The sequence below is a fragment of the Thunnus thynnus genome, chromosome 5 (genome assembly GCF_963924715.1).
Source record: "Thunnus thynnus chromosome 5, fThuThy2.1, whole genome shotgun sequence".
In the NCBI taxonomy this organism is placed as follows: domain Eukaryota; kingdom Metazoa; phylum Chordata; class Actinopteri; order Scombriformes; family Scombridae; genus Thunnus; species Thunnus thynnus.
In genome coordinates, this window is record NC_089521.1 from 16859363 (window position 1) to 16883005 (window position 23643).

General features: G+C 43.3%; 1 protein-coding gene across 2 annotated transcripts; it reads right to left on the reverse strand.

The window, feature by feature from the left end:
- Positions 1-715: 715 nt before the first annotated feature.
- Positions 716-19291, reverse strand: LOC137182958 (zinc finger homeobox protein 3-like). 2 transcript variants are annotated; one of them, XR_010928397.1, is made up of 12 exons: positions 18755-19291; positions 14637-16311; positions 14010-14548; positions 12705-12918; positions 11955-12062; positions 11690-11826; positions 11363-11473; positions 9665-9827; positions 4688-9480; positions 3932-4597; positions 2880-3784; positions 716-2148 (listed from the first exon to the last, which is right to left on the reverse strand). XR_010928397.1 is itself a non-coding variant. In XM_067589596.1 (11 exons), exons 2-11 carry the CDS (start codon positions 16273-16275, stop codon positions 3668-3670), a joined length of 8487 nt encoding a protein of 2828 aa, XP_067445697.1. In that variant the 5' UTR covers positions 16276-16311; positions 18755-19291; the 3' UTR covers positions 716-3667. The 2 variants fall into 2 exon arrangements, 1 of the variants encoding a protein (XP_067445697.1); XM_067589596.1 differs by having other exon boundaries at positions 716-3784.
- Positions 19292-23643: the final 4352 nt, after the last annotated feature.

The following is a 23643-nucleotide window of genomic DNA, read 5'->3' on the forward strand; positions in this document are numbered from 1 at the left end:
TTTACTTTGCTATTGTTCTCTCTGTGTATCTGTTTTGTGTATTCCCCGCAACCCCAATCAGAGCTGTTTCACGGTATGTTTCCTCTGTTGTCACAATGCTCTGTGATGGTTAAATGGCTTGCTGCTAGAGAACAAGGAGCAGGTATCAGTTTGTGCTTAAGACTCTAAATGAACACATTCCCCTGTTCATTTTTCAAGTTTTTCCTCGCTGGCAAGTTGTCTCATCAGCCGCTGGAAAGTTTACACAAAAAAGGACAAAATAATAAAACCTGCTCTACCAACCTACGCTGTGGTCTTTGAAATGTTGCATATGAAAATCTGCGTGTCCTAAATGTGCTGTAGTGTGCAATTTTCCTCCCCTCTCTCCCAGAGTCGTAAAACACATTATCATCAGCAGCAGCAGCAGGAGCAGCAGTGTAATTCATCCGAGGTCGTTAATATTCATCATATCATTTAGTCACAAAGGAAACTCATCTGGCTGAATGTCACAGATGTAATTAATGAAGTGACCCCAGAGGTCATGGCTCCATTCACCAAACAGCTTCCACACACTACCATGTTACACACACACAGTTGCACATCAAAAGCCTTCCAGCCGGACACACACCGCCACCGAACATACAACCTGGAATATATAACAGGCAGACACCCTCGCATACCACAACATTCACAAAATGGATTCTCTCAGTTAGACCGAAGGGATGAGACCAGAGCGTGCACCAAAGCAGACTTTATTTAGCTCAGTGGAGTATGGGAAGGGAAAGGAAGAGAAACACACACCAGTAGGGGAGAACTGGGGGAGGGAAGAGTATAGAGACACACTAAACCACTGGAGCAGGACATAAGGACAGGTGCACATCACAGGTATCTTTTTGGTCATCACTATGGCAACAACATATCCAGAAAAAAATGAAAAGAATAGTTTTACCTACGATAAGGATAACAGAGTCCCTTCACCATAGAGGACCCCAATATGTACATCTTACAGTCACTAAGATCAAGAGAATACGAGAGAAATGAAATTTAAAATAATCAGTATACAAAAAAACTGCCTTTGTGGTATTTGGAATGCACATCTCTGTACAGAAGAAAGCTCATTGGTATTGTCGTAAACATTGGTTAGTTTAAGAACAAAACATGACAGAGTTAGTCAGTCCACGTCCTTTGGAAAATTGGCTGGGATGTCAGTCTGAGTTCAGCAAAGCTGTTTTAGCTGGACAAATGGACTACAGACAATGCAACACAGAAACTGACTGACACCATATCAGTGGAAGGTTTGGGGCTGAACTCCTTCAAATAGCTATGCAGTATTTTCATATGCATTGAGAAGTTAATGCCCAGAGCAGGTTTCTCTGAAAACTGGAAGCTTTTATTTTAGATGAAAAAATATTTCTGGTATTACGAAAGCCATTTTTATATTCTTGAAATAGGGGTAATTAATAGGATACTGAAAAACAAACTTGATGGAATTTAGCCCCACATATCCATTTGTTTTCAACAGAATGACAGGAGCAGTTTATCAACAGCATCACAGGTATCATTACAGTTTGTAGTCATTAAAGCCTAGTGGTAAAGCGATCAGAGCATGCATCTTTCTACAGTATCGTTAGAAACTACAGTATATTAGCAGCAAACTGGACATCCTTAAGGGCTGAAGTTCAACACTATGGTAAAAAAACAAAGAAAAATAAACTGCAACATTTCTCAAGAGAAGTAAAACTCTTTAACCTCTATATTACAGACTGCCATGGCTCTAGTTTGGGGTTTTGGTTACAGTTTCCAGTGTGCTTATGAGAGGCAGAAAACAGTAGCTTAGATATAGGGACTCCTTCCTTCTTTAAAAACAGCAATACATCGTCAAGTAAACAGTAGCGCTTTTTTTTTTGTAGGTCATATGGTTAAAGTATTATCACGTCTTTGGATTTTTGTCTTAAAGCATTAATTATTGTTTAGCTATTATTGTTATATTATCATTATTACAGTTAGAATAAGGACTGGTTGCAAATGAACACAGGAAGAAAGGTAGAGAGTAAAAGAGGAAAGTAGGTAGGGAGAGAGAAAGAGGGAAAATAAATTAAGTGTACAAAAATAACATCAATAACATCCGTCCATCCAAGTTTTTCTCAGCTTTGCGCAGTAGCTCCCTATCTGTAAGTGGAAAAGGGAGTTATGTCTCAAACATCCAATGAAGTCTTGAGTCAACCATACAAAAGCTAAATACTGTACATTTACCCCTCACACTATTAAACACTTTAGTTTCAATAACGTTTTTGTAACAATCTATTACTCAAAGGTGAAAAGCTCAGATCTTTGATATACAGATGTTTTTGTAGGTATATTTTAATACTTAGTCCAAGGTTAAACCATTCCCCTTCTGTTTTAAAAACAGAAAAGTACAGTATTAAGATCATATTTTAAGTGGAGCCATGTTGAGCTGTTGACCTGAGCATAGAAAGCTTTACATTAATCACATAACATTGGTAAGCCATTGGTATATTCAAATAGAACGGAAAGGCAGTAAGTCGCCTTGCCTGAACATATCAAAGCTGTCATAATCTTTTCATAATCATGACACTATTATATCGAAGCAAGACAGTTTATCTCAATCCATAAGATTTATATTAAGAAACTATTACTAAACACACACAATGTAAATTTGAGTTTGGTTAAAGTTTTCATATACAGTATAATGGTTGAGTGCTATAAAAAAATAGTTTGTCCCTTTCAAGACAAACTGGCCTTTACGTTCTGTGCTATTTGGGCTATTATCCACTAAAGGAACATAGAAGGTGTACATGTACAACAGAAGACTCATCATTGGCTTGTGGTGGGTGAAGCTGCATTCTCACACTGTATCAGTCTATTGGTACTCAGCTTACCTCTGCCAGGTGCAGATCTCACCCCTTCACCGTACAGACGTCAGCTCTGCAGTTTGTTATTGAAAACAAACATGTTGAAACTAAATCCACAGACATGTAAAATTTTGGTTACGAGCTTTGGAATCTGAGTCAGTCTTTACAAAAGCTCTATGCAAATACCTCCGTCTATTTCAAGGATATTCTGTTTTTTTCTTCTTCCACTGTTAACTGCTTTGTTTTTCTTCAAGTTTATCTTTTGGAACTCTCTATTTACACTAAAATCTCTTTGACAATTTCTTTTCCAGCCTTGTATAGACTGGCACTACATGCTACACAGCTAGTCATCTAGCACTGTCTGGTGGAGGGCTCACTGTGAGTCTGTCATGCAGACTGAGAGGTAGACTGCAGGTCTAGCTGGGCAGTGAGGTCACATACTTGGAGAATGCTCTTTGGCCTCTGTGGCATCAGGTTGGTTTTTAATCAAGGTGGTGTTTGGTTGTAGTAAGGTGTCTGATGGAATAGGGAGAGGAGCTCTTTTCAACAAGAAAGGACAGACCAGGACAGAGTTCACGAACAATATGAAAAGAGGAAAGTTGTGGTAAGTTGTGGAAAATTGGTTTGGGGTCTCTCCCACGTTCAGTTGAGAGAGTTTCTCTTTGGGCCACTGTGGCTCTGAATCTTTGGGGTGTTCAGGTTACAGGTTTGGCAGCAAAGTGAACAGGGTTTATGTTTAGAAGTCAACAGCAGCTGCAGGAGGGGTTTTGGGGAGAACGTAGTAGAAGAAAGCAAAGGGACCCCAGTCTGCCTCTCTAAGCTCTGTCTCTCTCCCCTGCCCCTGCGGTCAGCTCGGCCTGCTCCCTCTCTGCAGAGTCAGAGCTCAGGCTCCTGGCCCTCTTCTCCTTGGCTCTGGCATTCTGGAACCACACCTGCAAAATGATTTGTATATATAAATATTAGCTATTACCCTCAAAATATTTTATTTGTTCTGAATTAATTGTGATTGATGTTTTTGATCTGTGATAAGTACAGATCAAACTGCATTTCATTATGTCTTGAATGTTCTAAACATTTACCTGCACCACACGGTGAGGCAGTCCCAACTCCTGGCCCAGTGCCTCACACTCATGTCGGTTGGGTGTACGGTGGCTCCTGTAGAAGTCTCTCAGCTGGAGTACCTGGAAGTGGCTCATCTGTGTCCTTTGGCGCTGCTGCTGATGGTGGTGCTGCTGCAGAGTTTGTGTCTCACCCCAATCAAAGCTTGGACCCCCAGATCCCTCAGGACCAGGAGACCCTTGGTCAGCCATACTGGAACCCTCTTCACATGGGTACTCCTCATCTTCTTCCTCATAGTCATCATCATCCTCAGGGTGGTGCAGATCAGTGGTTGAAGACAAAGAGGTAACAGGTGGCTTCACAACTGACTCTTTGTTGCTGATGACATAGCCAGGGTTTGGGATAGTGTTACAAGAGATAGATGGACCTGGTTTGTCCATGAAAGATGACATAACCATCCCAATCTGGCCACTGGATCCATTACTCATTGATAAGTTGTAGCCTGCTCTTTCAGCCTCTGCCCAGTGGCGTGACCTCATATGGGCATCCAGAGCACTCTTTACCTTGAAGAGAGCCCTGCAGAATGGACAGCGCAGGTGGTTCAAACCCAAGCTGAAACTGGATCCTGGCCCCATTGACCGGAACTGTCCTTTCCTCTCTCTGGCTCGTGTGTTCTGAAACCACACCTGTGAAGCAAAGACCAGTATGTTTTAAAAGTCAAGATACACAAAAGCATTGACTTATTTGCTCTGTCTTAATGAACATCCATGAAGTACCTGAACCACACGTCTTGTGAGGCCCACATCTCGTGCAATGCCTTCCAGGACTCCTCTGGTGGGGTTTGAGTCCAAGCTGTAGCGCTGATACAACACTTCAAGCTGTTCCGGAGTAATGGTAGTTCTCTGACGCTTATCCCTACGGTGCTCCTCCTCAACCTCTCTACCACACCTTTGGCCCTCAAAACTGGTCTCTGACATAAGCTTTGAACTTTGCTTCACGGGTGTCAGGGAACTTTGAGAGAGGCTGGTGAGAGTGTTACTCGAGTGGTCAGAGAGTGTGTTCTTAACCTGTATGCTGTTTAAGTGTGAAATCATGGGATGTGTGGGATTAGGGTGCATCTGGGACATAGCCCCTGAAAGCATTTGGCTGGCCATCAGGGTGTGGTTGGGGTGAAGCATCATGTAAGGCATGGTTCGGTCTGCGAAGCCAGAGTGGAGGAGCTGGACCTGGGACTGAGCTGCCAAGAGGTGCCTGGTCTGATGCTCCTGCCACAGCTGGAACGATGGCAAGGATATTGGGCAGAGACTGCACTGGAACTGAGCCTGGTTTTGGGGTTGGAGTTGGTTTTGTGGCTGGGTTTCAGTGGATAGGCCAGAGGTGACCTCAGGCTGCCGCGTGTGGCATGTTTCAGACTCTGGAACAGAAAGGTGGCTGGGAGATGTATCAGTAGGCTTTTCAACAACTGGATCAGAAGGAGGGCTATGGGCATGGCCCCGGCTTGTATCAGATATAGACGCAGTGATAGGTACTATTTTTTGCGAAGAGGAGGAAGAGTGGAGGAAGAGTTCTGGTGTACCTTGTGGCTTCAGCTGAACCTCAGGTTGCAGGGAGGACACTGTTTGTATGGCCTGAACAATTTCTTTATGCTGAATGTCTGTATTCGAAATTCCATTTTGAACAGTGGCTGGGCTCTTGTTAGCCTGAGGAGAGATTGTTTTATCTTCTTGTTTCCTTGTAACAGGTGCTGGTTCACCTTTGGCTGTTAGATGCTCACTTTCTGTGCAGTTAGTAGAAGAATCAATGACAGGTGAGTCAGGGTGGGTATAATACTCATATGTCAGATCCATGGAGTTTTCATTTTGAGAGTCACTTTGTCCTTCATCCCCACAGCTGTTATCCTCATTATCACCATCATTCTTGTAGCAGCCATTTCTCTGCCTGTGAATGTTGCCAAGCTGGTTATTCCCCTCTAATCCATCATCTGTTCCCCGGTCTTGACTTTTGCGGGCTCTCTGCCTAGCATTTTGGAACCATACAACAATGACACGGTTAGGGAGGGACAACAGAGCCGACAACTTGTCATATTCTTCCTCTCTGGGGTAGGGAGTGGCCTCAAACACCCCTTGCAGGGTCTCAAGCTGTTGCTCCGTGAAACGGGTTCGGGAAGAGCGTCTGCCCCTATGGGGCTCTCCTCTTTGGAGGTCTGTTGTCTGGGGCTGTGAGGAAGTGTTGGCTGGGAGGCCTGGGGACAGTGAAGATGGGGAAAGTGACAGAAGCTGGTTTTGGGCTGCTTCCTCTCTGGACTCCTCAAGGGCTGTGGTGGGAGGATTATTAAAATTGTACGGAGAATCCTTGTCTCGCTGGCGCTCTTTAAATAGGGTGTTGCGGAACCAGTGTTTGATTACTTTGTGAGGCAGACCAGACAGAGCAGACATTTCATTAATCTCATCATCACTGGGGAGGGTGTTAATATCAAAGTGTTTTCTTAGAACAGTCAGTTGTTCCTCAGAGATTCGTGTTCGGGTTCTCTTACCCTGCTGTTGTTCAAGTATTGTTGGGCTGACTTGGGGTTGCTGTCCTGTTTGGATGGGGCTGGGTTGAGATTGTTGACCTAGCAGGGTGGGATTGAGCTGTGGAGGTTGACCTAGCAAAGCTGGGCTGAGCTGGGGTTGCTGGGCAAGCAATGCTGGACTAAGCTGTGGCTGTTGCCCTAGCAGTGCTGGGTTGAGTTGAGTTTGGTAGAGTTTTGCCAGCTCTGGGTTTACACTTGAGTCTAACCAAGATTGGGGCTGGAGAGCCACAGACTGCATCACAACTGGAGGGAGGAGAGGTAGCTCCATTGGGAAAGGAATGGGGGGTAGGGGAAGCTTAGGTAAATTCAGTGAGGGTAGAGGAAGCTGGGGCAAGGGCAGAGGCAGCATAGGGATTTTCGGTAAGGGAAGAGGCATGGCCTTAGCTGGAGATGTGGTTTGAGAAGTGGTTGTATCAGATGTGTTTGGGATGGTTACCTCCTGTTGTGGAAATGTTTGAGGTTGAGAAGGAGAAAGAGGAGGAGATGGTGCAGGGGCTGTTGGTGTTAGATCAGTAGCTTGAGCACTTGTTTTGGTTATGGAATCTGCAACTGAGGGTGCAGGTGAGGGTGTGATGTTTTTAACTTGAGACTTAACTGATTCGGGTACGAGTTCTGATTCTGAGGATGTGGCTGGGACTGCAGCTTGGGTACTAGCACTTGAATTATCTGCCAATTTAGGCTGTGTAAGGGGGTACATCTGGTCGTACTGCAGCCTGTATTCTCTGGAAAACCTCTCTAGTGCAGCAGTGGGAAACATCATCCTGTGGATGTACTCCTGGTGGCTTTTTAAAATCATGGCATCTGAAAAAAACTTGCCACAGTCTCTACACTTTTCTCCTTTTCCACAGCATCCTTTCTTCTTGTTTGCCAATTCCTCCTGTTTGTTCTGCCTTTTCTCCTGTGGCAGACTATTTAAGTCTCCACTGTCTTCTACTCCTTTTGTGTTATCCTTATTACAGCCTTCCACCTTTCTATCCTGTAATTCACTAAACTCATCTTTTTCTTCCTCTGAGTACACCTCCATCTTGTTAATATGAGAGCACACTTGTTTATCTGTTATCATTTGGGTTACTATCTGCTGCTGGTGTCTGTGTCTACTTTGTAAATACTGCAGTGCTAACTCATAGCCATAACTCTGCAGCAGAGCTCTAAGAGGCTCCCCATTCACAGCAGCATAGGGCACTCTAGGAGGAGGACACTGCAATCCAAGAAGATTAAATGAAGAGGAATCTGTTTCCTCTGTTTGACTTTCCTTTTTAACAGTATGAATGTGCGTTTGTTCTCTTTCTTCCTCAAGACTTGTGCTGTATTCTTTTTCTGTATGGTTGGTGGACGATCCACTGCTGCCTGTTTCAACCCTGGTGTCAAACTGTATATGATTTTTTGGTTGGGTAACAGCTGAGTTTGAATTTTGTCTCTGGATGTGTTTCTCATCTGTTTGAGGCAGGGACTCTCGTTTAGCCTCTGCCTTAACCTGTTCTTTTGGGGTGGAGATGGCAGATTCTGACTGACTAAGTTCTAGGCTCTTAATAGCCAACTCTGGGTTAAGTGTCATGTCTCCAGCAAAGTAAAAGGGCAGAAGAAGCTGTTGCTGCAGAGAAAGCAAGTTGTCTGGTGCTAGAGAGAAGTGTTGTTTAAGGAGATTCTCTGGCCCTAAGGGAAGGTGCTGTATCATTTGGGACTGGAGCAGGGCTGTGTGTTGTAATTGAGCTTGGGCCTGTGCCTGGGCTAATTGCTGCTGCTGTTGTATTAGCATTAGCTGGTTTCTTGATGCTAGCAGTTCTGCCACTCTCTTTTTAGCCTGCTGGCTCTCAACTTGGTTAGAGAGAGTTGGCTGGGCCTCGGCTGCTAAGCCTAATAATGAAGAGGTTGAAGAGCTCACTATATCTGGCCTCTTGGTAAAAGCCAAACTCTTGGACGTCTCCTCTCTGGTGGTAGCAGCCTGAGTAGCAGTGGTGGGCACTGACACTGGTGTTGCTACACTAGATGCTGAGGTTTGTGGACCTGGGTTCTGGGCAGCACGAGCTCTAGTCTGGTGAAGGACAGAGCGAAGATGTATGTCCAGTGTGGAGCTTTGGCTATAGCCCACTCCACACAATCGGCAGCGGTAGGGTCTAGGATCTGGGCCACGGGGAGCCTCAGGGGCAGCAACACCTGTGCCAGAGTCCTGCAGAGCTCGCCTGGCCCGGTGGAGATGGGACACAGAGTTATAGTGAACTAGAAGAATGGTTTTCTGAGTAAAAGATTCAGAACATATGGTGCATTTATACGGCCTGGATGGATCCAGATAGCGGTCCATTGTGGGGTTGGAGCTCTTCTTGACAAGAGAGCTGGAACTAGGTTCTGATATGATTTCCTCATGGGACTCTTTTTCTGGCTCAATTAAATCATCGTCAGCTCCATCAACTTGACCAACTATGTCCTTCTCTTTAATTTTAACTTCCTCATTTTGTTCCTCCTTTCCCTCCATGCCAAGTGCTTCTTCCTCTGTTTCTTCATCCTCACCCTCTCCTGCTTCTTGACCCACTTGAGGTGATAAACTGAAATCTTGTTGAACTGAATTCTTATTATTCTCCATGTATTGTGCAGTATGAGGCGGTAAGAGTGTATTCTGCCCCTGTGTGTTGTCCAGCTGTGAGTGTGTGTTCTGCATGTGTCTCTGCAGGGCCTCTTGACTGCGGCATTGTCTAGAACAGAGGGGGCACTCTGTCGCCGCCCTCATGGCATGGTACTGCCAGTGCAGCTGGAGCTTCTCCTGAGTGGGGAACGCCAGGCTGCACCTGCTGCAACGGAACCGGTAACCATGGCGATCAGAAAGGGGAGGGAGATCGCCGGTTGGAGAGGTGGGTGGTGAGGAGGGGGGTGTCTGAGTCGGGGACTGAGGAGCCAGTCTGCCATTGGAAGGGTGAGCGGTGTTGTCTTCCAGGGGTGGGGTGAGTAGAGCTGTGACATCTTTGGGTGCGGCTACATCTCCCTCAGTGTTCTCCCCTGAAATGCCTGAAAAATGCACAAAAATAATGATTGTGAATTTAGAATTATTTTACAATAACATTAAGCCAAAAAAAAACTGTGTAAAAAAATGTATGTGTCTTGAACAGACAAACATGACATGGTTTGGTACTTATGTTTCTTTTATCAACATATTAATAGTGGTCAGTTTTACCATGCATTTTACACCAACCTTTGTTTTTCTGTAAATCAACTGAGGCAATGGAATCAGCAGTATGGGAGGAATTTGTATTGTCATTCTTGATGTTTTTATTTTTTTGAGCATCATCTGTGCGCGAGTATGTCTGTAGTTCCGTCTCCAGCTGAGGCTGCGGTTGTTCCATGGATGGTGTGACCTGGATGAAAGAAAATGTGACAGCATGTCAGTTTTGGTGTTTCTTGATTTTCATTGCCAGCGACACAGTGTGGTTTTAGCAATTTAGAATAAAAGAAATACGGGATATTAACTTCTTTTCTTCATCTAACTTTATGAATAAAACATGTTTAATTGTACAGCATAATAGCAAGCAAATATCAAGATGTATCAACATAGAGTGCCTGCACTCCCCATCCTAATGTCATTAAACATTAAAGTGTGAATCTGTAAGTGTATCGTTACATCTTGCACCTGCCTGCACAGCACTATATGCAGCAAGGTGCATCAACTTGGTAATAAGTGTATATGGTTGAGATATGTGGGTCTGCCCTTCAGCTCCGACGACACCCTCCAACATGCCCCAAGGGTTTAATAAAACTTTACTGAGCTGAATAATGAATTTATTTAAAATCATTCTTCATATAGAAAACCTCCATCTTCACAGCTTCAAGCGCTGAGAGCAAATACTATATCTATGAGAACAGCTAGCTACCCTAAGGAAAGGATGGACAGCTACAGATGAGATTTACATGACAAGAGTTTTCTCTGTGTAACAGCTTCATAAGAAAGAAAGAGAAGAACACCCCCCCCCCCCCTCATACACGCGCACGCACACACACACACACACACACACACACACTGCAGAGAAAACTGAAGGTCAGGCTTAATCTAGAGAGCGTAATTGGAAAGCAAGGTACATAATGGCCATCATCACCTCAGTCTGAATTAATGAACCTCAATTACTATCAGAGAGAGTGAGGGAGGTGTAGGAGGAGAAGGAGGGAGGACGATGGTGGGGGGGCTAAGGGGTGTAGAATATGAAAAAGAGAGAGAGCAGGGAGAGGGAGGGAGGAAGTCAGGGGCAATGAACAAAAAAAAAATGCCTCAGAGAGAGAGTAAGGGAGGGGTAACGCATAAGAAATTGAGAGAGAGCTTGGGAGAGACAGAAAGGGAGGGGCAGGGACAGAAATTGCAGAATAGGAATGATAGGAGTAGCTGGAGGGGGGAGGGAGGGACGGCAGAGGGGAGAAAGGGTGAAAAGCAGTCAGTGAAGTGGAGGCGAAGAGAGCAAGAGACAAAGGCCACTTAGCATACGGGCCAGGGAGATGGAGGATGGTGATGTGGATAGATGACCAGTCTTTGTTAGTTGGAGAGACACAGTAAAAAGCATGGGGGCCCCTTTTTAGCTTGACTGCACTTCTGGTAATAGAGGGCTACTTAAACATGCATTATAGAAAGACTGGCTTTTCCCTCACTCACTCAGTCAAACCCTTTCTCCTCCACTCTAAAAGACACGCATACACATACACAGAATGCACGGCTGCATCAAAGATGATAGCGGGGAGCTACTTAAACATGCATTAAAAAAGCGCTGCCTTTCTCTCTGGTGCCTTCTTAATGGAATTGTCTCCCTACATTTCACTCTCCCCCATCCCCCATCGCTTTGCCTTTTCATTTTCTTTTGCTTCCTGACAAACGCAAATACAACAAATACACACTTGCATATACACTTACTGCGCTGATGAGCTTTTCTACACAGTCTTGCGCCACGCTGTGCACATGTGTGAGATGCTGTCGAAGGTGTATGTATGGGACTTTAACCTGGCACAAAGGGCACTGGACAGTCTAAAAGAGAGAGAAAAAACAGGAGAAGCGAGACAAGTGAGAAAAATGGTTAATAAAGTGTTGAATTAGAGGCCAGCAAGAAGGTATGGGTTTTACACATTACACACGCAACTGGCAGGTCTTCTGATCTAGAACTGTATATATAGTGTGTGTCATCATATTTCTCATATGTACATGGACATACTTAAATTATTAAAAGGTGTGTCAAGTGCTCACCTGCTGGTTCTCATTTTGCTGGTGTATTCTGGGGCGTTTGGTCGAGATGGAGTTTTCCATTTCCCCGCATCCAGACAATGGACGCTTGACTGGGGGCAATGACTCCCTCTTTTCCCTTTCTTCCCCCCTAGTTTCTTCTTAAAGAAAAAAAAAATATGAACATGTAAATATGTTGATATTCCCCATGTATATATTATCACACTATCATTTGAGTTAACTATTAATATGTTATGTTAAATTGTTTTACAAGTAAAAGCAGCCATACCTGTCTCCTTAGAAATCTTCTCCACCCCCAAGTTGCATGTGTCTTTGGTTTGGTCCAAAGGACCAGTGGTGGTCTCACTGGAAGTTTCCATATCCTCACTGAGCTCTCCTGGGAGAGGACAAAACAAGTAATTATGTTATGCATATGTAGTGAATCATACAATATGTCCTCAGAATCAGGCTAATTGTGCTTTATTTTATTCTCTAGATAGCACCCTTCAAAAAGACCAATGTCTTTGGACCACACTTCATTCTTCTTACTTGCCTCCATACCCTATTGATCAAGTATTGATTTTCCATTAGATTCTCCTCAGAGGTGGAGTAGAGGTAATATGGACTTACAACACATCAGTTCACCTCAATAAGTCTTAATCCGCAAACAGACAAATCACAGGATAGACTTAATTTACAAGAGAAGTGTTGAGCTACTCATTTTAAGTTATACTCTGGTGGTTCACACACTCCAGACAATGAAAATCCAGCATGTTAGTGGCCAACCTCCACCTCCCCCCTCCTTGTCCGGGGGATTTGTATTGGTCTATTGATTAGCAGGTGCTAGTTAGCTGTTGTCGGGGGTGATTGGGGATATAACAAGAATGTGTATCGACTAATCAATTTACTTGATCAATATCTCAGCAACAGCCATTACTCATTTTCTCACTCTTTTCATCTTTATCCCGTGTCTGCTCTCTGATGTCAGCAAGCACATGCAACATGAAATCAAATACACTCACACAGTTCATATTCTCACCTGTGACACCATCAGGGCTTTTCCTGATGGTAAAAATTGCTGCCAGCTCCTCTCCGCCCATTGGCTGCAGCTGTAGTAGCCCTTCCCTCTGCTGATGGGTCGGGGTTTGACTGTGTTGTAGTACTTGGAGTTTAGAAGAGGAGGAGTGGTTGCATAGGAGACAATGGAACAGCCATGAACCTCCATCAACCTCACCATCATACTGCTGCAGGAACTGAAGACATTAGGCAGAAAGGAGAGAAATTGAGAAAATTATTATGGTTAGAAAAAATGGCTCATATTGCTGAGTTTGAATTTTAAAATCTGCTCTCCTAATCATAAATTACTATATTTATTTTCTGTTTCACATGCTGCTTTCAGTTCAGTTCAGTTTTTCACTTCTTAAAGGGCAACTTTACCAATTTTCAACCTGCATTGTATCATTACAATGTGGGTAGTATATACAAATGAACAATGTTTAACTTTCCTCCACTCATTTGCCAGCAAAAGATCTGCACTAGACTACAAACTACGTTTCCTCATTTTCAGTAGTGGTGCCTTCAAGGATGGTAAAATGTGGTTTTTCCAAAACACTCCTGACTACCTCACTACACTAGCGATAGGGAAAAGTAGACACTAAAATATCATAATACTAAATACTTTAAAATATCAGTATATTTGGAAGAAAACTAGTTTTATGATACAAGGCCAAATATCGCGCTGTTGAATCAGACACAACAGTCTGGAAGAGGAAGCGACCACCAGACCGGAGCGACGGCACAGCCACAGCTAAGCTAAGTTAAGCTGCAAAGTTTTTCTGTGATTCATCCAGAAGAGCTGTATCTAACACAAAAAAAAACAACTAGCTTTACAATATAATGTCAGAACAGAGATGTGGTGCAACTATTACAATTTATGGAGCCGAATATGGTGCTGTGTAATCAGACATAACAGAGTATGGAAGAGGAAGCAACCACAGGAGCTGTAACAGCGGCAGCTGAGAGAGACGCTGCAGCCGGAGATGCTGCTGCAGCATGGCCGGTGACTGCCTGTCTTAAACACACCATGAGTAGCTCACGGGACCAGATGCACGCAATGAATTCTGGTTGTTGTAGGATTCTCCCTTAAGAGCGGTATGGGGAATCTACAGCCTTTTTCTCAGTTTTCTCTAGTCATAGGGCAACAATGTCAAAAATAATTGCACATCTCTACTACGTAGGTGACCTAGTTTTAAGAAATCATCATATTCACAACGGTGAATTTTTTCTTTAAGAAAAAGAGGTTATTACTGAGAACGTATGCAGAAGTGTGTGTTTGTATACTGACTTGGTAAACCCGGACGCTGGCCTCGTGGTGTGAACTGAGGGAATGTCCTCGTAGCTTCTCCAAACTGCTGGTCACATAGTCACACAGGTTGCACCTCAGCTGGATGGGGTTGCCCTTAGCAATAAGGGCGGCCCCCTCCTGACCCCTATCTCCTCCCTCCTGGAGGTGAGCAGCAAGCTGGTACCGGGTGCGGTGTCTGTCAGTCTGGCAGTGCAAGGAGAAGTTAGCCCTCAGGGGGGTGGTGTAGCCACACAGCCTGCAGTGGCAGCCACCAGCGACCAGGGAGCACCACTCAGACTGGGGCAGGGAGCGAGGGGTGTTCAGGTGCTGCTCCACAGACTCTAAGCTGTCGGACGAAAAGCAGGAGCAGACTAGGCACTGGAACACGCCCTGGGAGAGGGGTCCAGTGGGGGACAAAGATGGGGCAGGAGGGGGAGAGGGAGAGGGGGAGGGAGAAGGAGTCAGCGTAGACCCAAGGGTGACTGGCTGTTCTGCGACTTGTTGACTGGTCAGTCGCATGTTCAAGGAGAGCTCCCCACCTGAAACACAGAGAGACACCCTGTAAGCATTAACCAGTTTTCAAACTTTCCCATTGGAAGACAGCAAGAGGTATGATGCATTTCTTACCTGTGTTTTGTAGGTGTTTAAGCTGGGGAGCAAGGCTCCTACAGTGGGATAGATAGTAACCTCTCTGCAGCCGTAGCATGTTATGTGTGTGTTTCTCGCTGGTGGTGTGTATGCGCAGGTTGCGGGCAATGCTGGTCTCATAGTCACACACATCACACCGCCACCGTTTACCGTGAGAGTGAGAGTGTGCAGGTGGTGTGAGCTTGGTGGGCTGAGTAGTAGGCGTGGGAATAGAGAGTGGGAGCTTGTATGCCGGCTCATCCACTGTGTGACCGTTGGAGGAGCTGCTGTTGTTGGTAATGTGAGAAGTGTGCATGTGACCATTCGAGTGTCCCCCATTTTGAACATTATTAAGGTGTTTATCCGACTGCATGTGTATGCTGAGGTTGCCTTTCGACGAGGTAGCATAGTCACACACCTCACAGCGGTAGGGCTTGTAGCCACAGGCATAGGTTTCACCACGGGCCAAGCGAGGATGGGGTTTCCCTGAACTGCAATACCCACACACACCTCGTGTTGCACCGCCACACACACACTTTCCCCCAGTGGCACCGCACACACACTGACCTCCCGTCTCTGGATGTTTCTCCTTCATGTGGACTTGCAGTGTATGTTGAGACTTATAGTGCCAGTTACACTTGGGGCATTTCAGTGTCTTACAAGAGTTGCGTGAGTGCATTATGGTCATGTGACTAGTCAGTGAATTAGGAGAGAGGTCTTGGTTGAGGTTTTTAAGGACAGCTTCTTTCTGTTCTTCTTCTTTGTCTCTCTCGTCATCCACCTCTGTCTCAAGCTGGCTGTCATTTGGTTCTGGAGCTTTGGCACCATCTCCATCGGAAATGGAAGAGTGAGGAACCCCTGACGGCCCATCGTCCTCGGCAGGTGTACTGGCAGGCTCCGTACCTGCCAGTGGAAAAGCCAGAGTAGACTGCTGGGATTTAAAGCTCTGAGGAAACCCAGAAATCCAGCCCTGATCTCCCTTAATGTCTTGTACCTCTGTCTCGCTCAGCAGGGCAGAAGAGGAGGATGGACAAGTGAAGTGCTTTGGAGAGGTGGAAGGAGTGGGGGAGGGCTTTGGAGAGGCGGCTATTTTGCTGTCGAGTGTGCCACTGGCCTTTGCAGTGCTGGAAGAAGAGCTGTGCTGGCTCTGTTGAGGTAATAAAGAACATTTGGATTTGGTTTGGCTTTGGTTTGAGATGGCCTCCTCCTCTTCCGTCTCCTCCTCTCCGCCTCTGCTGCTAAGGGCTCCTTGGAGGCCCCCTGTAACTGTCACCTCTCCCACACCTACGGACACCTCCCCACCTTCCTTCTTTTGCCCTGACAAATATCCCTCCCCGAAGTCTTCCTTCATCCCCTGCTTTTGACACGCTCCATTCTCCTGTGAATGCCGGCTTCCCTCTTTCTGCTCACCTCCCTGGGTCTCTTCTCTAGCCTGGGACCCCTCTGCGCCCTCCTCCTCCTGCTGAGGCAGGGTCAGGGGCTCTTTGGCAGGGGCCACGGCTGAGGTATGAGAGGATGACCCCTGCTCTGGAACGACCGCCAGGGTCAGGAGAGGAAGAGATAAAGCCTGGGGACTGAGGTCAGCATCTCTCTCCTCTCCTCCCCCTCCATCCCCTCCTCCTCCCTCACCGCTGTCCATACCAGAGGCTACAGCTGCCACGCATTACTACCCCACCTGTGTGTTTCAGTAACAGAGAGGAAGAGAGCGAGATAGGCAGAGACAGAAGAAAAGTGAAGGGAGGGGAAAAAAAGGGAGAAAATGAAATACATAAGTCATGTAAATAATGTTGCATAACAGTGGAGGGCATTGATTATAGTCCCTGGATAGCATCTGTTCAATACAGCCTTCAGAGTGTGCAATACAGAGGCTGGTTACTCAGGGGTTAGCGTTAGCCCTTAATGGGAAAATCAATAGCATGAGCGCTAAACTAGGTAGAGGAATGTGTGTAAAGGCTACGCAGGAGGTCTATAATATTCCTCGGGGGATAGGATTAAATAAAGAACTGAACGCTTCTGAGCTAAAGGGCTTCCACTAAATTGCCACACTTAGATAAAAGCGGATAAAAGAACAATTTTTAAAGCCAGTGTATCAGTCTCTGCATCTTTTTCTGCGCATTAGCACAGAGATATTATGTGAGGCAAAGGGATCTCTGTTTAGCACAAGCTGTATGAGCCATTTTATAGCATATAGTGCAAACATACGGGTGGACATAATATCATAAAAACCTGTATAATTGAATTTAGTTCAAAGTATGACAAGTGCTTGTGCGAAGCTTATGCATTTTCTGTTGAGATTTCAGATTGTGTATTATTTTGTCCTCTCCTCATTGTATGTGTATGATATTGTGTCCATCACCTGTAAGTCCCAGTGCTTGTACACTATAAACACACCCACACACACTATAGCAGTAATTTACATTAAAATAAGTAATAAATTTAAGTTTTTATATTTGTAGTTACATTTTTAGTCAATAATAGTGTTTATAAAAACAAAGTTTAAAAATCTACAGATTTTAAGATTGCATTTCCTTGTTTTTTTAAATTAGGTTTTAATGAAACTAGTAAAGAGCTGTGACATTTTATCATATATAAATGACCACAAACATTCGTAAATAAATAAAATTCCCAAAAATTGAGCACTAATGTTTCATGACGGTTATGATTCACATCAGCACAATCATGCAATACCTACAAAGACTTCCTAGAAAATAAAAACGTGCCTTTCCTCTTCTGTGTCTGACTGACAAATAGATGCAAGATGACAACGATACATCTCTCTTACTCTGTGTGTGTCCTACAATCTCATTACTGACCTTTTTTAATCAAGGAGAGCCCTTAATGTACCCTTTCACCTTCTCCTCCAACTAACCAACCCCCTCCTCCTCCTTCAACACCGTCTCTCCTGTAGCCACCCCCTCTCCCCTCTCTCTGCAGCTTAAAGATATATGGCTCACATCGGCACTCTGATAGTGCTTTAATGTACTGTCTTTATGTCAGAGGCCACAGACCCTTGCCCACTGCAGCTGTCCACTGTCCTGCCGGGTAGTGCTGAGGGGCTGAGCCTGCCTGCCAGCAGCTGAGAACAATCTCTAATCTGATAAAGATTTTCATTTACACTGTAATCAATAACCTAGGTCTATCGGCAATGTAACTATTTATACAAGCATTCCTGGCTCTCTATCGATCACAAGTGCGGGAAACCATCATTTAACAACGTGTGTGTGTCTGTGTGTGTGTGTGTACACATCTATGAGTGTGTTAATGTGTGTACACATGCTGTTGTGCACAGCAAACTGATTCTGATGATGTCAATTAAGCTCACACTTAGGACACCTGAAATTCAACATGCATATTAGAATTATTTAAAATGTTAATGAACAAAACAAGACATTATTGTTATTTGGTGTGCATGATGTACATTTTGAAACATAAAATTATGTTCAAATATTCAACAAAAAGTGCAATCCCTGAACCCCTATTTTAGGCTGGTGTGTGTGTATGTGTGTGTGCGTGTGTGTGTGTGTGTGTGTGTGTGTGTGTGTGTAAGAGAGAGAGAGGGGATAGACAGGGGTGTGAGGGGGGAGAGAGAGAAAGGGACAGAGAGAATAGTTGTCTGGCTATACTTAAGGAAAATGTATTTTGTTTGTCTTTAAAGGACGTGGACAAATACAGTTCGATGTGGACAAATATTGTTTTGAACGCACTTGACTGCGTGAGGACCCAGTGGACCGATTACAGCCAACACCAGTCTCAAGGTAATAAATAGCACTACGCTGTATTTTGCATTATTCTGAGATCATACAAGCTGTTTTAGAATACGGGCAGGGACTTGAATAGTTCACTCCCCGTCTCTGCCTGTGTTGTCAAGCCACTGACCAACATGAAACCTCTCCAGGACTACTTCAGCCTTTGTTTACAGTGGACCGCAGCGAAACCAAGACCGATAGTGTTCCCTATCCAGTAACAGGTGACTCAATTCACAAGCAGATCAACAAAAGCTTGATTTGTGCGAATTAACAGGCTGCACTGACCAAACCAAACACCCCCTTTCCTCGCCCACCGCCGGGGCTGCTTCCTCCCAGCTCCCCTTTAATATCGTAAACAAATGGCAGACTTACATTTCTGCAGCGGCTCTGGTACAAAGCTCCGTACGCTGAATGTGTAGTAGTCCAGAAAACAATCGTATAAAGAGCCCACTCATTCCTTATGAATGATCCTCTGCGTTTTTACGGAGCCAGGAGGAGAAAAAAAAATCGGGGAGAGGGAGAGAGAGCAGCGGGGTCCAAGTTGTTACCAAACAGTGTAATTAAAGCTACATATAGGCTGTAGTAGTAAACAGAAAGATGGGGGACGGAGGGGTTTGTGCGAGCTCCAGAGGTAGAATGAGTTCTGATCACTGTGGGGGGAAAAACACTTGGCTCTTTATTCCTGCTAATTAGTTTCCTTCAAAAAATGGCTGAGATTACGCCCAGTGCGCATGTGCGTAATTGCGCAGACACCGCTAATTAGCCCGTATGGATTCAGCGAGAGAGAAAGAGAGGGAGGGAGGGGGAGAGGCTACAGGGGACGCATAGAAGACAAGGAGAGGAAAATATTTTTAAAAAGTACGAGAAATTATAGCTGAAACGTTTTATTTTAATCACAGACGTGATATTATAAAAAATCCAATAATACATTTTAGAAGGGAATCAAGACACATCCTCGTTTATTTAAACATATATATCCCGTGAAAACGATATCACAGAAAAAAAATTAAAATATAGCCTACCTGAAGACAAGAAAATATCATTAAGGAATGTGAAAATAATGTGGTTATTGACACAACAAAAAGCTTTTTAGGGGAATATTGTGATGCCAGACAATCTACTACGAAATGCGACACTGTCACCGTGATTCACCACTGAGCATTGCGAGCGCACTCTAAGGCCCTAGAGGAATATTTTAAGAATATGATACTGACATTTTGTCTAAGATAAAGTACCAGTTATGCGTTTACATGTATGTCCAATACTTCAACTGTAACATTTTCATGAAATATTAAAATGATTTGACAACAAATGCTGTGAAAAAGTTATTGGAGCCTGTATTCGCCAGCTTTGTTGAACAAATATTCACGTCTAACAAAGAGAAGATTACATTTATTTAAAAAAAAAAAAAAAAAAAAAAGACGAAGAAGAAACAAAAGGAAAGAAAGAAAGAATCGTCTTATATATGCTTGAATATGAAATGAGACATTCCACCCTTGATTGATTTTGGACTGAGCAGGTTAGTCTGGGTTTCAGACATTGGTTTGCTGGTTAATTTTCTCTGTTTTGAAGACAAATATATATAGATATATATATATTTAAGCCAAAAAATGGATGTGTCCATTCCTGTGTTAGTCATCAGAGAAGATCTTTAGATTTTTTTTCCTTCTCCGGCCATCCCATCCTCGCCACTCGGCTCTATTGTTATGATAATACTATTGTGAATTTCACGCTGGATGTGCAATCTGTCGATCGTCCATATTTTAAAAGGTGAAAACTGCATTTATTTGTAAGATCATAGTATCCCTTTCCTTTATTGGGCTTTGCTTGACAAAGCTGACCTCGTCCTTATTTAAGAATTGTATAAATGCTGTTTTAAAATGGTATGAAAGGCTCCAATGTTGCAGAAAAAAAAAGTCCCTATGAAAAAGATATAGGAATTTTGTACCACAAGAGATAAAATATATATTTCGCATTAACAAAAGTAAGGTTACTATCTGCTCACTGTTGCGTGAAACACCTGCATTACAAGGCCATATCGGAAAAGTGCATGAATATTAATGATATTTCGTTGTGTTGGTTTTGAGTGAACTGACATTTTGATTTTGGTGTGTCCAGGTTTTGTTTGATTTGTTTTTTTGTCATTTGAGAAATATGTAAAGACGAATTAATTGTCCAATTAATAAAATGCTGAATTATTTGGTTTACGTTTGGTGTACATCCAATAACTCTTTTACGATTTGAAAACGTTTTAAGTGATTGTCTGTCTGGTACATGCCACCAAGTAAAGACTGCAGGTCATCACAAACATAAATCACCGACTGCTGTCTTTACATTTTCTGTTGTTGTTGTTATGACTGCAGTTAAAACAATGACAATTTTATTTCTTGCTTTTTAGCAAAAGACAATGACAGTGAATGGTGGTGTAATTTTAATGTTAGTCAATATCTGTGTCTGTGTGTGTGTGTGTGTGTGTGTGTGTGTGTGTGTGTGTGTGTGTGTGTGTGTGTGAAAGAGAGAGAGAGAGAGAAAGAGAGAGAGAGAATTTATCTGTCAGGTGTGTGCCTACATTTATGTGTTTAGATGAAATGCAAAATGATAATTGCTGGTAAAAATGGATCTGTTGTTTAAGAATATACATCTGTTTTGAAACTCTGGTTTATTTATCATAATTCATATATTTTTGTTTCTTTTATGCATGTAAAAGAATAACCTGTAAATAGATGTGATGTGAGAAAATAAATAATAATAATGAGGAAATTGGTTCTTTTGATTTCACTTTCATCTTAAAATCATTTATGTAATTGAATGTCATCATAAAATCAAATAATCTTAAAGTCTATATTACAGTGCCGCGACACAATAATAAAACGCTTTCCAATGATCCTTCAAATTATTGCATCACAGGTTATTGATGTAAATTTCCATTTATATTTGAATCTGCAATTGTAGATAAGGCAGGTGAGCATGCACACACACACACACACACACACACACACACACACACATACATTTAGCCTATGCTTGTGAGCAGGGAGTGTGTCATATATATATTTGTGATTCACAGTTACATTGTTTCTTCCAACACATAAATGCACAGTCCTCACACGAAGTCACATATTCACAGAATAGCATAAAATAATTCTCCTGATTGGTTGAATGTGCACTCTGAGAAAGTTCAGCACAGATATGAGAGGAGAGTCTCTCCCTGACTGGCACTGCGATTTCATTTCCGTAGTGATAAATATAAAATTGTAATATTTTACCAATATTAAAGGTCTCGTGTAAATGTAAATCTACATTTACAATTTACACACTCGCTCTCTCTTACATTCACACTCAAACATGCACAGGCCATACTGTAAAACATTCCACGCGTTCCATGCCCTCGGGTGTATGCCAGGGGTTGTTGTTTTCACTGTAATATATAGTTAACCCTTCCACCAATTTACCCTGTCAGTGCTAATGGGGCAATTAACCACTGTGATACCCCCCAGGCTGAAGGAGAGTCAAAAGCTCCCCAACTCCAAACTTGTCTTTATGACATTTATATGACAAAATGTGGGGGAAGCTGGGGACCCATCTGACACCTTGGAGGGTCCTTAATGTCACTCCCTCCCTTACCCCCGCCCCTTTCTGCCCCAGGGTATCGCACTGAGCAGGAAGTGTAATACATCATGTATAGGAGAGGCTCAGGTCTCATCCAGAAAAAAAAAAAAACTTTGCACTCTTCATCCAAAGCTTCAATGGGGCAACTCAATTTACACACTGTGTCCAGTTCCGCGTGTAAACTGGCCTCTAAAGTAAGTCAAACACACACACCCAGCTAACGTACTCCAGCTTGACCTCTCGCTTCATTTAAACCTTTTTGGTGTGTGCAAGTCCCCCTATCTTTGTCTCTGCTCACATTCCCCCTGTCCTTCTTACATCCCCAAGGAGGCAATAACCTCCCTAGCAAGTGCTTCCCCTTGAGCCGTTGTCATAGTAACTTGTGGGCTGGTCGACATGACAACCCCATGGTCCAGAGATAGATGATAGGCCAGAAATGGGGAGGGAGAAGGCACATGGGGGATATGCACCCCCTTTAATTTGGTTTGCCTGATTCTGATTCAAAATGTTTTTTTTCTCTCTCTCTCTCTATCTCTCTCTAAGGGCGAGGTTCATTCAGCATCAACCTGCTTTACATTTATACAGGTATTTACAGCCTGCAAACAGCATCGGCCTCTAAGCAACTCCACTTAACAGTTATCTGCCTGTGGCCCAATGGACGGACATTGTTGAAAGAGATAAAAACATTTCTCAACCTTTTTCTATAGTCCCATTAATTGTTGTAATACTAAAAATACAATTTAATTAAATATTGGGATATTTTATTATCCAATATCCAGACAACAGACCTGAAAAACAGTAATACATTTTCTACCAAAGAAAATATAAATGGTGGGTCCTGTGTGTTTTTACACTTTTACACAGACTCTGCTATTTATTGCCAACACAAAAAACACCAAATTCATTTGGAGGAGCTGCAGGAATTTTAAAGTCCAGGAGCAAGCAGTTATGTTCATATTATGCCCCCTTCTTCCCATGACTCCATTTCTTAACTCTGAGGATAGTTACTGTAAACATCCAAGCACCAATCTACCTGGATTTGTCAAACCACAAGTTAAACAGGTGCAGTATCGCTGCAATACATCCCTCTATTAAACTGCTGAACATTGAAGAGGATTCACGGCTCTTTTTTTGAACATGATGCAAAAATGTACAAATTCCAGAACATTTACTGACGAACGTATATGTGTGTAAAAGTCACCAGTGACAGTTGATAGTTGACCATGTGGATTTGCAAAAAATATACATTTCATTAATTTATTACATCTTCAATTTATTACAACTGTGCTGTTTTTCATAACGGGGCAGTACGATGGTCTTTCAAATGGAGGACTCAGTAAGAAGAACACTGTCTTTACAGGAGTCTGGAGCGAGATGATGAATCCTATTCAGCTCCAGGGGTGCTGGCCTTCAGCTGACCCTGATCTTTGACCCTTGTGTAGAGGAGAGCAAAGAATAGGAAAAGAGAAATTTCCAATAAGGATCAATAAATAAGATGATTTTCAGGACTATTACATGTGTATTATATTTCAAATGTATAAATTATATTAACAAACTAGCATTATACATTCAAGCCAGTCATTTTAAGAAGAAATATGAAAACCAAACCAACTGGATGATAGATGAGTTAAAAATGATCACTCATTCAGAGG

Bases quoted from the DNA above. Each gene is read 5' to 3' on its own strand.
- LOC137182958 (XM_067589596.1), bottom strand. From the start codon at position 16,275: ATGGACAGCGGTGAGGGAGGAGGAGGGGATGGAGGGGGAGGAGAGGAG. The intron at 14,549-14,636 runs GTAAGAAATGCA...TCTGTGTTTCAG, and splicing joins TAAACACCTACAAAACACAG to GTGGGGAGCTCTCCTTGAAC. The intron at 12,919-14,009 runs GTCAGTATACAA...TAATGTCTTCAG, and splicing joins CCAGCGTCCGGGTTTACCAA to TTCCTGCAGCAGTATGATGG.